Source organism: Oncorhynchus masou, chromosome 13 (assembly GCF_036934945.1).
Source record: "Oncorhynchus masou masou isolate Uvic2021 chromosome 13, UVic_Omas_1.1, whole genome shotgun sequence".
Lineage (NCBI taxonomy): Eukaryota > Metazoa > Chordata > Actinopteri > Salmoniformes > Salmonidae > Oncorhynchus > Oncorhynchus masou.
Window position 1 is genome coordinate 38,080,506 of NC_088224.1, and position 13,412 is coordinate 38,093,917.

General features: G+C 41.3%; 1 protein-coding gene across 5 annotated transcripts; it reads left to right on the forward strand.

Moving 5' to 3' along the window:
• The first annotated feature begins 32 nt into the window (after nt 1-32).
• On the forward strand, nt 33-12,081 carry LOC135552257 (zinc finger protein 665-like). Of its 5 annotated transcripts, XM_064983769.1 has the most exons (8): nt 33-503; nt 3,215-3,417; nt 4,259-4,363; nt 4,445-4,537; nt 4,791-4,901; nt 5,048-5,171; nt 6,744-8,264; nt 8,453-12,081. In XM_064983769.1, exons 1-8 carry the CDS (start codon nt 164-166, stop codon nt 10,333-10,335), a joined length of 4,380 nt encoding a protein of 1,459 aa, XP_064839841.1. In that variant the 5' UTR covers nt 33-163; the 3' UTR covers nt 10,336-12,081. The 5 variants fall into 5 exon arrangements, with proteins under 5 accessions (XP_064839841.1, XP_064839845.1, XP_064839842.1 ...); XM_064983773.1 differs by lacking the exons at nt 6,744-8,264; nt 8,453-12,081 and adding an exon at nt 5,660-6,265; XM_064983770.1 differs by lacking the exon at nt 3,215-3,417 and having other exon boundaries at nt 399-503.
• Nucleotides 12,082-13,412: the final 1,331 nt, after the last annotated feature.

Consider the following 13,412-nt stretch of genomic DNA (forward strand, 5'->3'; position numbering starts at 1 on the left):
AGATGACGTCAATACGTCACGAAGTAGCCAGCCAAAGAGGGAGTAGTCCACTCTTCAGGCGACCGAAGCGTTTGAATTTAGCTAGGTACTACCACTAATATTAACCTTGTACTATCTAACTTTCTAGCTGCTGTAGGCTATTATCAACTCAACTAGATCAACAATGTCATTGGCAGACGATGTCGGATGGACATGGTCCCCGGAGGAGACAAAGGCGCTGATCTCCGTATGGTCAAACGAACAGATTCTTCTGAAAATGGAGCAAACGTACAGAAACAAACATGTTTACAGCGAAATTTCGGAGCGGCTAAAGGACCTTGGTGTCAAACGGACGTGGAAGCAGTGTCAAAATAAGATGAAGGCCTTGAAGTGGAGATACAGAGAAACACTGAGGAACCCGAGCAGCAGCCGACCGTGTCCGTTCTTTTCTGAACTGCACGAATTTCTTGCCGCCATGCCTGACATGCCCGAGTCTAAGGAAACCGACGATGAGGAAGATAATGGTAAGCAAATTGAAATGAATAGTTTTCAGTGTCGCTATTGATGTGAAAATATCTGATGTGATTGGTCAAAAGACCAATTGGTGTAAAATAAAGTTGGTTGCCCGTGTAAACCCAGTCACACAGATCATCGTTTTCAAGATTTTAAGGATGCATTTAGATGGGCAGCCCAATTCAGTTATTTCTTTCCCCACTAATTGATATTTTGACAAATCACATCAGCTCTTCTCACAGCAACTCTTTTACAGAACTGATCTGATTGGTTAAAATACCAATTACTGAAAAACAAGGTCAGAATTGGGCTGCCTGTCTAAAGATTGTAACCAGGCTTAATTGCGACCAGAAAAAAGGTTCAAAAGATAGAGCAGAGCGCTGGCTGGAGGACAAGTTTAGTTGAAATGGGAATTCGTCCTCTTTCCCAATATCCCACAGACAACACACACTCACACACGTTGAGAGGCACAGTGTGCAGCACCCCTGGATGGAGAACAGCTGGGGGAGTTTAAGTGCCTTGCTCAAGAAAACAGCAGGGCCCAGTTTATCAAAATAAAATTCTGATCAGATTTGGGCAAGGTGGGGAGGTTTAAAAAATAAAAAAACTGTCTGAAAATCAAAGCTTCATTATGTTAAATTGACTGTAGTATATGTTAGTTGTTATATTGAGGAGTGTCAAATAAATGCATGTAATCTATTATTTAAAAAAAATCTTAGTTACCTTCATTCATGTAGTTTACTCATTTCACTGACAGTGTAGAAGTAGTAACAAACTGTCCAATCAATGGCAAGCTTCTAGGATACTGTATGGAGTGAGAGAGCTGCCAAAAGGTTGAACATACACTACTGTTCAAAAGTTTGGGGTCACTTAGAAATGTCCTTGTTTTTGAAAGAAAAGCTTCTTTTTTTTTGTTCATTTAAAATAACATCAAATTTATCAGTAATACAGTGTAGACATTGTTGATGTTGTAAATTACTATTGTAGCTGACCTGTTGCACCCTCGACATCCACTGTGATTATTATTATTTGACCCTGCTGGTCACGTATGAACATCTTGGCCATGTTCTGTTAATCTCCACCCGGCACAGCCAGAAGAGGACTGGCCACCCCTCATAGCCTGGTTCCTCTCTAGGTTTCTTCCTAGGTTCTGGCCTTTCTAGGGAGTTTTTCCTAGCCATCGTAGTTCTACACCTGCATTGCTTGCTGTTTGGAGTTTTAGGCTGTGTTTCTGTACAGCACTTTGAGATATCAGCTGATGTAAGAAGGGCTTTGTAAATACATTTGATTGAAGCAGCAGATTTTTTTATGGAATATCTATATAGGTGTAGAGGCCCATTATCAGCAACCATCACTCCTGTGTTCCAATGGCACGTTGTGTTAGATAATCCAAGTTTAGCATTTTAAAAGGCTAATTGATCATTAGAAAACCCTTTTGCAATTATGTTAACACAGCTGAAAACTGTTCTAATTAAAAAAGCAATAAAACTGGCCTTGAGACTAGTTGAGTATCTGGAGTATCAGCACTTGTGGGTTTGATAACAGGCTCAAAAAGAACATTCTTCTGAAACTCGGTAGTCTATTCTTGTTCTGAGAAATGAAGGCTATTCCATGCGAGAAATGGCCAAGAAACTGAAGATCGCATGCTCTGCACTTTATTTGGCTAGTAGGCAAATAGTCCTACATGAGGCTATAATGACTCTATGGCGCGTGGTGCTGCATGGAGATCACAAGCTCTTCAACTGGGCAGCAGTGTGTCGATGGAGGGAGTAGCCTATATGGTGACTACCTAAGACCACTGCAACAGAGTTATTGTAAAGTGTGGGAATAAACCTATGCCAGACTACATTTAACCTCTCCCGTGTTATTTTCAAAGTCTGTGTGTTCATTACCCGATTCATATAAATCATGTCAAATTATTTTAACTTCATATTAACCCCTCCTACAGAATATGCTTTGGCAAAATGTAAATTTAGTGATGAAATCAATATAAAAAATATTCTAATATATTTTGAGTAGCAAAGACTCCAGTGGCCATATATAATTCATAGATTCACCAAACATCTATTATTGTTCCATGTTTTATTATTCCTGGTAGATACTACTGGTTTATGATTAATTATTCCTTGTAGATACTACTGGTTATGATTAATTATTCCTTGTAGATACTACTGGTTATGATTAATTATTCCTGGTAGATACTACTGGTTATGATTGCAAACAGAGCCCAGAGAATGGGGTGGTGCAATACCGAATTAGTCATATTTTGATAAGGGGCATGCATGGGGATGTCTACGTAATTTTTTAATACGGTGTTATGCTTGTTTGCGTGTGTTATGTTTGTTAGCACCCCTCACAGACCGTTTGGTGTATGTTTTTTGTTGTTGTTGGTGAGACGAAACTGCCCAAACTCTGAAAGGTATTATTGTATATGTCAGAATTGCAACACAAGATTTGTTCAAGCCTGCAATGTTAGTCTGTAATCGTAACATGGTGTTTGTATGTTCACAGATAAAAAATTTGCGTTTACGTTTCACGCATGGCTTTTCATCCGATCGTAACGATACATACGCTCAACCTTTTGGCAGGCATTTCGCTCCATACTACTGCCACCCACTTTAGGCTACCCAGCAACAAAACCACATGATGTGTAAAAGTCTGATAGTCCGCAATCGCAATAAAGGTGGCTTGGAACGTCAACAAAGCGTTTCTTTCCTACCAGGTCGTCCTCTTCCTCTGTCGTCTCTGCGTCTTCTGGTTCCTCCACTGCGGCTGGTGTCCGCAGCTCTATGGCAAGTTGTTCAGCGCAGAGACACAGTGGACTACGGGTTGGTGGAGGAGTTTGTGACCACTGTGTTGGAGATAACCCCTGATCTGATGAGTTACAGAGAGAAAGTCCAGCTCGTCATGGGACTGCGGGCACAGGTGAGAAATTAAGAGGGGGTGTGGTTGGGTGACATTGTCCGCATGTAGGGTTCCCTTGTAAGGGGGCGGCAGGGTAGCCTAGTGGTTAGAGCGTTGGACTAGTAACCGAAAGGTTACAAGTTCAAGTCCCCGAGCTGACAAGGTACAAATCTGTCGTTCTGCCCCTGAACAGGCAGTTAACCCACTGTTCCTAGGCCGTCATTGAAAATAAGAATTTGTTCTTAACTGACTTGCCTAGTAAAATAAAGGTAAATAATAAATAAAAGAGACCTTGGTTTCAATGGGACTCCCCATAAAGGTAAAAATAGAGAATCACATCAGTTTATTGGTCGCGTCCACAGTTTAGAAGATGTTATAGCGGGTGCAGCGAATTGCATACAGTATGTTACTTGCTCGATAATAATAAAATGTCAAACAAGTACACAAATAATTCAAATGGAATCATGTCTAATCAATCAATGTTTGTTATATTTCACACACATGATCATTGTTGAGTCCTCTACAGTAAGGGCCCCTAAAACTAGACCATATTTTTTGGTACTAAGTGGAGGTATGCCATATAACTGATTTACAATGGGTTCTGCAGCAGGAAGGTTCCACGTAACCAATCATTTTTGCTGCTTTCTCTGATCATGCTCTCTGTCACAGTTTCTGTGTTAGCCAAACAGCTATGGTCTTTTCACGAGTATGTATGGCCAGTATGGCGACTGAGTGACATTGCTTCACTTGATACAGGCTTTGACTTTATAGTATATAGCACATACTAGAACATTCCTATATCGTGCTCACTGCCAGATTGGTTTGTGTCCAAAATGTTTCAGTGTTACCTGTTTGTTGACAGCTGGTTCTGGAGTTGTGTCGCTCTGATCATTCAGCCGACCCGGAGACCATCCAGCCACACCTGAGCAGGATGAGGACCTGCATCATCACTCATAGAGAAAAGGAGGTGAGTGCCAGTCTGTGATGAAGACTTGTAACTCTGCCGGCCAGGTTAATTGGCCTACTGTGTTATGTATACTTTCTGTAGATAGATACAGAGGTGGAGGCATCAGAGTCAAACTTCTTGGAACTTGTCCAAACTCTTCTAGATGACCCACTTGAGAGGGAACACTTCTTCCAGGTTGGTGTGAGAACAATATTTCTGCTAAACTGACATTGAAATCTAGGAGTTAAACTGAACAGCAGTGCATGCGCAGTCTATTCCATATCCTATTCCATTGAAATCCTTGTTACTGTCTTACTCCTTACAGCTAAACCTCAGCTTGCATTAGCTAATATCGAGTTGACTTGTATAGTTACTAATTATGTCAATAGGATGCCTCACACTCAATTAAGAATGCATTTATTTAATCTGTTATACTCGACTCGTCTAGGAAGTTTTTCCAGAGGAATTTGGCCCCCTGTATGACACGGCACTGCAGACTCTGATGTGGGAGTTCCTCTCCAGGCTAGAGAAACTGCTCCCAACACCAACATTTCAAGAGGTATGAGCAATTTGGGAAGAGCCGGCGGTGTCAGCCTTGGCCGATTTTTGAATTGATGTTGTCATATTGCTGAGTGTACCATACATTCTTGTTGTTATTTGGTCAATTGAATTTGTTGCACATTTAAAACCACATCCCGTTCTCAGACTGCGTCCTGGCTCAGACCTGCCCCCTCTATGCTGAAGGAGTGTGCACAGTCTGTGACTCAACCTCAGCCTTTGAAGACTCTCCTCCAACACCACAGATGCCATGGCCTTTTGTTCGCTAATGGTAGGCTTTTGTTCCCAGCTCTGTTCCCATAAGTGGGAAATAAATGTATTACATTTAAACCTGCTACACTGGACAGGAACTTTTGCAGAGATGCTCCCATTGTTTGACAGGAAACCTGGGCGTATGCTATGGGTGACGCTCTGTTTCTATTTTCAAGGTATCGATTTGGTAAACATCTGAGAGATAGGGCTGGAGAAATGTAACCACTTATATTCGTACACGACGCTATGGATGCAAGGACTGACCATCCATGATTCCAAAATTATCATTTTAACCATGTTGAGGCTATAAAGTGTTAGTTTACAAGTATGTTTACAAATAATGGATTAAAACAAGCATATACAGTGCATTCGGAAAGTATTCAGACCCCTTGACTTTTTAAGCATTTTGTTACGTTACAGCCGTATTCTAAAATGTATTGAATCGTTTTTTTTCTCACCAATCTACACACAATACCCCATAATGACAAAGCAATAACATACCTTTAGGCTCTTCCTAGAGCTGGCTGCCCGGCCAAACAGAGCAATCGGGGGAGAAGGGCCTTGGACAGGGAGGTGACCAAGAACCCGATGGTCTCTCTGACAGAGGTCCAGAGTTCCTCTGTGGAGATGGGAGAACCATCTAGAAGGACAACCACCTCTGCAGCACTCCACCAATCAGGCCTTTATGGTAGAGTGGCCAGACGGAAGCCACTCCTCAGTAAAAGGCACAGGACAGCCCGCTTGGAGTTTGCCAAAAGTCACCTAAAGACTCTGACTATGAGAAACCAGATTATCTGGCCTGATAAAACCAAGTTTGAACTCTTTGGCCTGAATACTAGGTGTCACATCTGGAGGAAACCTTGCACCCTTTTTTCAGCTGCAGGGACTGGGAGACTGGTCTGTATCAAGGGGAAGATGAACAGAGCAAAGTACAGAGAAATCCTTGATGTTAACCTGCTCAGGACCTCAGGCTGGGGTGAAGTTCACCTTCCAACAGGACAGTGATCCTAAGTACACAGCCAAGACTAACTACACAGGAGTGGCTTCAGGACAAGTCTCTAAATGTCCTTGAGTGGCCCAGCCAGAGCCCAGACTTGAACATCTCTTGAGAGACCTGAAAATCGCTGTGCAGCAATGCTCCCCATCCAACCTGACAGCTTGAGAGGATCTGCAGAGAAGAATGGGAGAAATTCTCCAAATACAGGTATGCCAAGCTTGTAGCATAATAACCAAGAAGACTTAAGGCTGTCATCGCTGCCAAAGGTGCTTCAACAAAGTACTGAGTAAATGGTCTGAATACTTATGTAAATGTAATATTTCAGTTTTTTATTTTTTATATATGCTTGCAGAAATTTCTAAAAACCTGTTTTTGCTTTGTCATATTTTGGTATTGTGTTTTAGATTGATGAAAAAAACAATTTGATCAATTTTAGAAGAAGGCTGTAACATAACAAAATATGCAAAAAGTCAAGGGTTCTGAATACCTTCTGAGTGCAATGTATATTCTTCAAGAATCAATGAGTATATATCATTAAAGTCACAGGAAGACAAAATATTTGATTGTTTTCTCTCTTTTTTTTCAATGTTTCAGGTCATTCATCTTGTGCTGATGATCGCATCCTCTCTTCACTGTCTCACACGTTCTCGGAGAGGGTGGAAATGGACATTGATGAAGCACGCTCACATAGCCAGTCTATAGACACATGTGCACCCAGAAAAGAAAGGGACACTTTGATAGAGCAAGATCATGCAGAGAAGGAGCAAGATCATGCAGAGAAGGAGCAAGATCATGCAGAGAAGGAGCTGGGGATGAGTTTGGACACGGTTAATAAGACAGTGGAAATGATGGATAGAAGGAACAAAGAATGGGGAGAGAAGAACTATGAGGAGAGACTGCAACATCAGTTGGCTTATAATGTTTTACAGGTCGAGATTGTCGATGGAGAAGACATGTCCTCAACGTCATCAATGACAGCAGATGACGTCGGATGGACCTGCTGGACCCCCGATGAGACAACGGTGCTCATCTCTGTATGGTCAGATGAACAGATTCTTCATAAAATGGAGCAAAGTTATAGAAAAAAACATGTGTACAGAGAAATTTCGGAGTGTTTAAAGGAGCTTGGTGTCAAAAAGACGACGAAGCAGTGCCACAATAAGATAAAAGCCTTGAAGTGGAGATACAGAGAAACACTGAGGAACCCAAGAAGCCGACCGTGTCCGTTCTTTTCTCAACTGCACAAATTTCTCGCCACCATGCCTGACATGCCTGGGCCCAAGGAAACTGTCAAGGTTTCCGATGAAGTCGTGTCTTTGAATCAGGATGAAGGGCCCGTGGAGGTCGAGTCGGAGCATCTAAATGAGGAAATGGTTTCTAGAAAAGGGAAAGACGAGACCCTCACCAAAACGCAAACAGAAGAGGGAAAGAGGGATGATGCTTTTTGCAGCCCTCAAAGTGACAGCAAGATGAAAATCCCCCCCAGAAAACTTCGCAAACAGATGGTTGAAGATATGTCCTCAACAACATTGGTAGACAATGATACACGGACCTGGACCCTGGAGGGAACGAAAGCACTGATCTCTGTATGGTCAAACAAACAGGTTCTTCAGATGATGGAGCAGAGTTACCGAAAGAAACACGCGTACAGTGAAGTTTCAGAGCGGCTAAAGAACATTGGCATCAAAAGGACGTGGAAGCAGTGCCAATCAAAGATGAAGCACATGAAGCACAGCTACAGACAAGCACTGAGGAACCCAAGCAGTAGTGGCCGAGCGACCTGTCCGTTCTTTTCTGAACTGCACACCTTTCTCGCCGCCATGCCTGACATGCCTGGTTCCAAGGAAACTGTCAAGGTTTCAGATGAAGTCATGTCTTCAGATCAGGATGAAGGGCCTTCTGTGGATGTCGAGTCGGAGCATCTAAATGAGGAAATGGTTTCTAGAAAAGGGAAAGACGAGACACCCACCAGAGAGCCAACGGAAGAGAGAAAGAGGGATGAAAGTGACAGCCAAATTAATATTGGAAGAAAACGGGCAGTTGAAGATGTGTCTGATTTGGAACTTCAGCCCGTAGTGCCGCAAACCCAAGTTGAACACAACGGTCTTGTGACAGGTGAGTGAAACATTTGTATATTTTTAAACAATATATTTATGGCCTTTTGTGTGTGTGTGTGTGTGTGTGTGTGTAGAATTAATTCCATGGTTTAAGTTAGGGGCATGTCAGTTGTGTGTGAAATAACTGGGTTGAGAGTGACATCTCTGTGTTCTTTAACAATGGTACTTCTCTCCTCTCAACACCAGGTGGTGATCCTCGTCCTGCTTCCCATACCACGGGGCAGTCTTCTAAAAGAAGCAAACGCGCCAAAATATGCTCCTTATGTGGGAAGAGTTTTGTTGAAGCAAAGGATTTGACAACACACATGAGATCTCACACTGAGCAGAGCCCTCACCAGTGCACCCAGTGTGGGGAAGGCTTTGACCATCCGGACGACTTACAAAAACATTGGCAGAATGATTGTGAGGAGATGATGAAACAGGAGGTCAATGAACATCAGCATGGAAAGGACAGGATCTCGGGAGAGTCCAGTAATGCAAGTACTGATCCAAAAACATGCCATCTAAGCCATGAGACTATTCAAGTTCAGTATATGTTGAGAAGGCATCTAATTGTGTTTCACAAAGGCAGAAGACTTTTTAAGTGTCCTCTTTGTCTGAAGGCTTTTGCCTTCCTTAGTGCTTTGAAGAAACACCAGAGTAACAAAAGAGGTTGTCCTACAAGTGAAGCCGTCAAAAAAGGGAAGGAGTTGGGGTCAAATAGCCCTTCTGCACGCATAACTCCAGGACGTCCCTTAAATACAAATCATTCCAAAACGTGCCCTGTATGCCATGCAACTTTTTCACAAACGTCTAGTTTGAAAAGCCACTATTTTTACCATCATGCCCCAGACAAAAGCCGCTTCAAGTGTCCCCGATGTTTGAAGGCTTTTGTATCCCACAGTCAAAGGAAGAGACACCAGCAGAGCAAAAGAGGTTGTCGGTTAGATAGAAGTCACAAAAATGGGAGTAGGCCAGCATGGTCGACGACTCTTAGGGAAAAGAAAAATGAGATTCCTCAGCCGTCCAGTACAGCAACCCAGGAACCAACAACCTCTCAAGTTCCCAGTACTACAGCACAGTCCTCTAATAAAAAGACAATTCCCAAAGCATGTCCCATATGCCAGAAGACTTTTAAATTTGAAGCAACCATGGTAAGGCACATTGCTTCTCACCAAAAGGAAAGTCTCAACAAGTGCCCTGACATCTTGAAGTGCACCTTTTGTGAAGAGATCTTTTCACAGGGCATGGACCTGAAGAGCCACTACAGTCGTACTCATCAATTTACGGGACCGTTCCCATGCCCTTCTTGTCAGAAGACTTTTGTTTCGTTAACTGAGCTGCGCTTACATCAGAGAAATGAGTCCACTCCTTACCAATGCTCTGTGTGCCAGCGTTTATTCCGAACACAGTATACCCTGACTATTCACGAGCGAATTCACACAGGGGAGAAACCATTCCTCTGCGCCGAGTGTGGAAAGGGTTTCCGGAGTGAAAAACTACTACAATCACACTCTAAGAGTCATGTTGAGGGAAAACCCCACTCTTGCTCCACTTGTGGGAAAAGGTTCCAGAGAAGAGAGCTATTGAAACAACACATGTTACATCACAAAGATGCGGCTTTCATCTGCCCAGACTGTGGGAAGAAGTTTTTTCAGTTGGTATGGTTAAGAAGGCATATGTTAATCCACACTGGCGAGAGACCGTTCCTCTGTGATCTCTGCGGGAAAGGTTTCAAATCTACAGCTGAATTGAGGATACACACCCGGACACACACTGGAGAACGGCCATTCAAGTGCCAAGAGTGTGGAAAAGGTTGTAGGCAGAAGAGTGAGCTGCAGGAGCATCTACGGAGACACACAGGGGAGCGGCCGTATCCGTGCCCCGTATGCGAGAAACGCTTTTATGTCAGCAAAGATAGAAAACGACATATGCTCATCCATACTGGAGAGAAGCCGTTCAAATGTCAAGTGTGTGGCATGGCGTTCAACCGTAGAACACTTTTGAGGGTACACCAAAAAAACAAGTTGTGTTTATATAGCCATACAAGTCCCCTACATTATACCCCCCTACATTACACATCATTGTAATGTTGGGGATTTGTGGTCTTCGATCAGTGTTTGGATTCATTAAAGTAATCTGTTATATATTGCTCATTACATTTGAGAAAAGTAATTGTTACGTTACATATTACTCGTCATCATATGAACGAAGCCCCACCGAGGCGCTATGCTCGGTGCTGAATCCTTCATTCACAATTGGCAATTGATAGCCTAATATTGTCACTCATCAGACTATTGTGATTTTAATCTGGTCTGTAGGCGACAACTATTATATGTGTGAAATGAGTTTTGATCTGCCATTAGTCAACTGTCGGGTGAAGGAAGGGCAGCGGGGGGAATAAGTCCTCCTAAAACATGCTAATTAAAAATTCAAACTACAGTGGGGTCTGAAATTATTGACACCCTTGATAAATATTAGCAAAAATTCAACAAATAAATATTTGAAATACTGAGCTATATTGTATGTTAAGAAAAAGGGAAATATTATTTTATACTAATAGAATTGCTCAGATAAAGAGATTATGTTAAAAAATAAAATAATTGTTCAAAGGTAGGGGTCAAAATGAATGCCTCACGTTCATTCCAGATCCTTGATATCCTTCGTCTGCGTTTATGGACCGCCCTCTTTAGTTCAAAGGTTAGGTTTTCAATGGGTTTCAATTGTAAAATGGCATCATACTTGGAAAGATGGTTTAATCTGTGGACATTTTGAGGCTTGAAGAATGATTGATGGATTGGCCACTGCGGGTGATAATCCAGCATTTGCAGAAAGAGAAAATTAGGAATATACAGTACCAGTCAAAAGTTTGGACACCTACTCATGTAAGGGTTTTTCTTTAATTTGAACTATTTTCTACATTGTAGAATAATAGTGAAGACAGCTATTTTTACTTACATGTACAAATTATACATACTGTACCAGTCAAGTTTGGACACACCTACACATTCAAGGGTTTTTCTATATTTTTGACTATTTTCTACATTGTAAAACTAGACATTGACATCAACTATGAAATAACACGTATGGAATCATGTAGTAACCAGCCAAGAGTGCAAAGCAAAGGGTGGCTACTTTGAAGGATCTCAAAAATAAAATATATTTAGATTTTTTTTGTTGTTGACTTTTTTGGTTACTACATGATTCCATATATGTTATTTCATAGTTTTGATGTCTTGTCTTACAATGTAGAAATAGGAAAAATAAAGAAAAATCCTTGAATGAGTAGGTGTGTCCAAACTTTTGACTGGTACTGTATGTATAATTATTTAACTGCATGTACCGTACATGTGAGTAAAAATAGCTGTTAGTAGAATTATGGTTGTCCATTAGTTTAGTGCAATCAGGAGTGGTGGTGGGGGAATAAATTAAAGGGGATTAGAAATTATGCAAATAATTACATTTGTATAATTAGGCATTTGAATACTAGAATATTCATGAACCTTCTTATGATGGTCCAAAGGTCAGTCATATTGGTCAGGGAGTTTGTCAACATGGTTTGCCAGTGCTGTGGTAAGATATTGTGAAGAATTTACCTGCACTGTATTTTTGTTAGCTAGCAAGACAGTTTTAGAGGAATGACTCCATTTTTTTTATTTTTTATTAACCGTAAATATGCGAACATTGCATTCAAACAATTTAGTCAATCCACAGCCATACACGGTCTCAAATCAGTTGATAGGATTTAAGCCGAAACCACACAAAGCGACGGTGTCAATTTGCTTGCGAGAGTAGAGCGCGTGAATTCCATAATAAACGGTTGTATTTTTATGTTCGCTATGTAGCCCTTGTCAGTTCTTGTGTTCCTTTTTGACTCACTTTATGTCATACGGGTGCCACTGTATCGGCCTTCTGTTATGTTGGGTCACAAGGAGAGTTGTAGCTACCCTACTGTAGCGGTTTATATAAAGAATTTAGCTTGTCTAATTCTTTCTACATAACAGTATTCTCTCTTGGACAGAGTTCCTTCACTTTCCCAGCCATAGCCTGCCTAGGCTATATGCCTGTGTTGAAATGAACAGGTAGGCATAAAGTTATTGTTTTCAAATATGTATTATTGACACTGGCTGCTAAATTTAACACAAAATAGGCACTTGACTATAAATGTTAATTCCTGACATAATGCACACCGTTTATTTTCTGGCAATTTATCTGCTCACTTTTACCAGCGTTGCTTTGTGTAGCCGCGAGAAAAATTCACGTGCTTTCTAAATTGAAGCACATGATGCCGTTGACGGTGTTGACGCTCGCGACCCATCTGTATTCTCTCATTCCTGCTTGTAAAAAATAAAAATGCTTTTCGTTTGATTTGGGCTTGACAAGTAGTAAATGCAACACCTACTGATATTGTATCATATAATGGCACGCACGGCTTTCCAAGAACAAATCTGATATTTATACAGAATGTGTATATAATTCATATAAACTGTATTTATTAGATGACAATATTTTAGGGTGACTAAAATCCCATTACACAATTTATGACATCACATGCTTTTTATTTTCCTACATATGTAAAAGCAGGAAATGCATCACCTATGCCTTTACTGCCATTCATTCCAATTAGACTGGTTTTGGATTTCTCCCTGACCAAGATGGCTGCCATTTTGGAACTTTGAGGATATATGACATACGCCATCTAGTAATATAATAGGATCTCTATGGATAGAACCCACAAATAAGCAGATAAGATTGTTGGTTTAGATGTTTGTTTGAGTTCTTATCTTGCTGGAAAATCACTTGCGGCCAAGTTTCAGCATCCTGGCAGAGGCAACCAGGTTTTTTTTGGCTAAAATTATCTGTTACTGGGTAGTTCAGGATGGCATTAGTTTTAATCATCTAACTTACTTTCAGGGGATAAACTCGGTGGCAATATCCAAATATTGGTTGATTTGTTAGTCGTCAATGGCTACCTGGTCTCAGACCATTTCTTATTGTTCTGTACATAAATCTGAACCATTCCATTATGTATGATATTTTACATCCGTGCAGATTGTCCACTAAAGTAAACTGGGTGAACTATATTTCCCTCTGTTTACTGTCATAAACCTACATGGGGGTGTGTTTAGTACAGTGTAGTCAAAGTGAAACTCAATTTCTCATATCC

Excerpts from the sequence above, each read along its gene's own strand:
- LOC135552257 (XM_064983769.1), top strand. The coding sequence starts at position 164 with ATGTCATTGGCAGACGATGTCGGATGGACATGGTCCCCGGAGGAGACA. Across the intron at positions 504-3,214 it reads CGACGATGAGGAAGATAATG|GTCGTCCTCTTCCTCTGTCG; the intron begins GTAAGCAAATTG and ends CTTTCCTACCAG. Across the intron at positions 4,364-4,444 it reads TCACTCATAGAGAAAAGGAG|ATAGATACAGAGGTGGAGGC; the intron begins GTGAGTGCCAGT and ends TACTTTCTGTAG.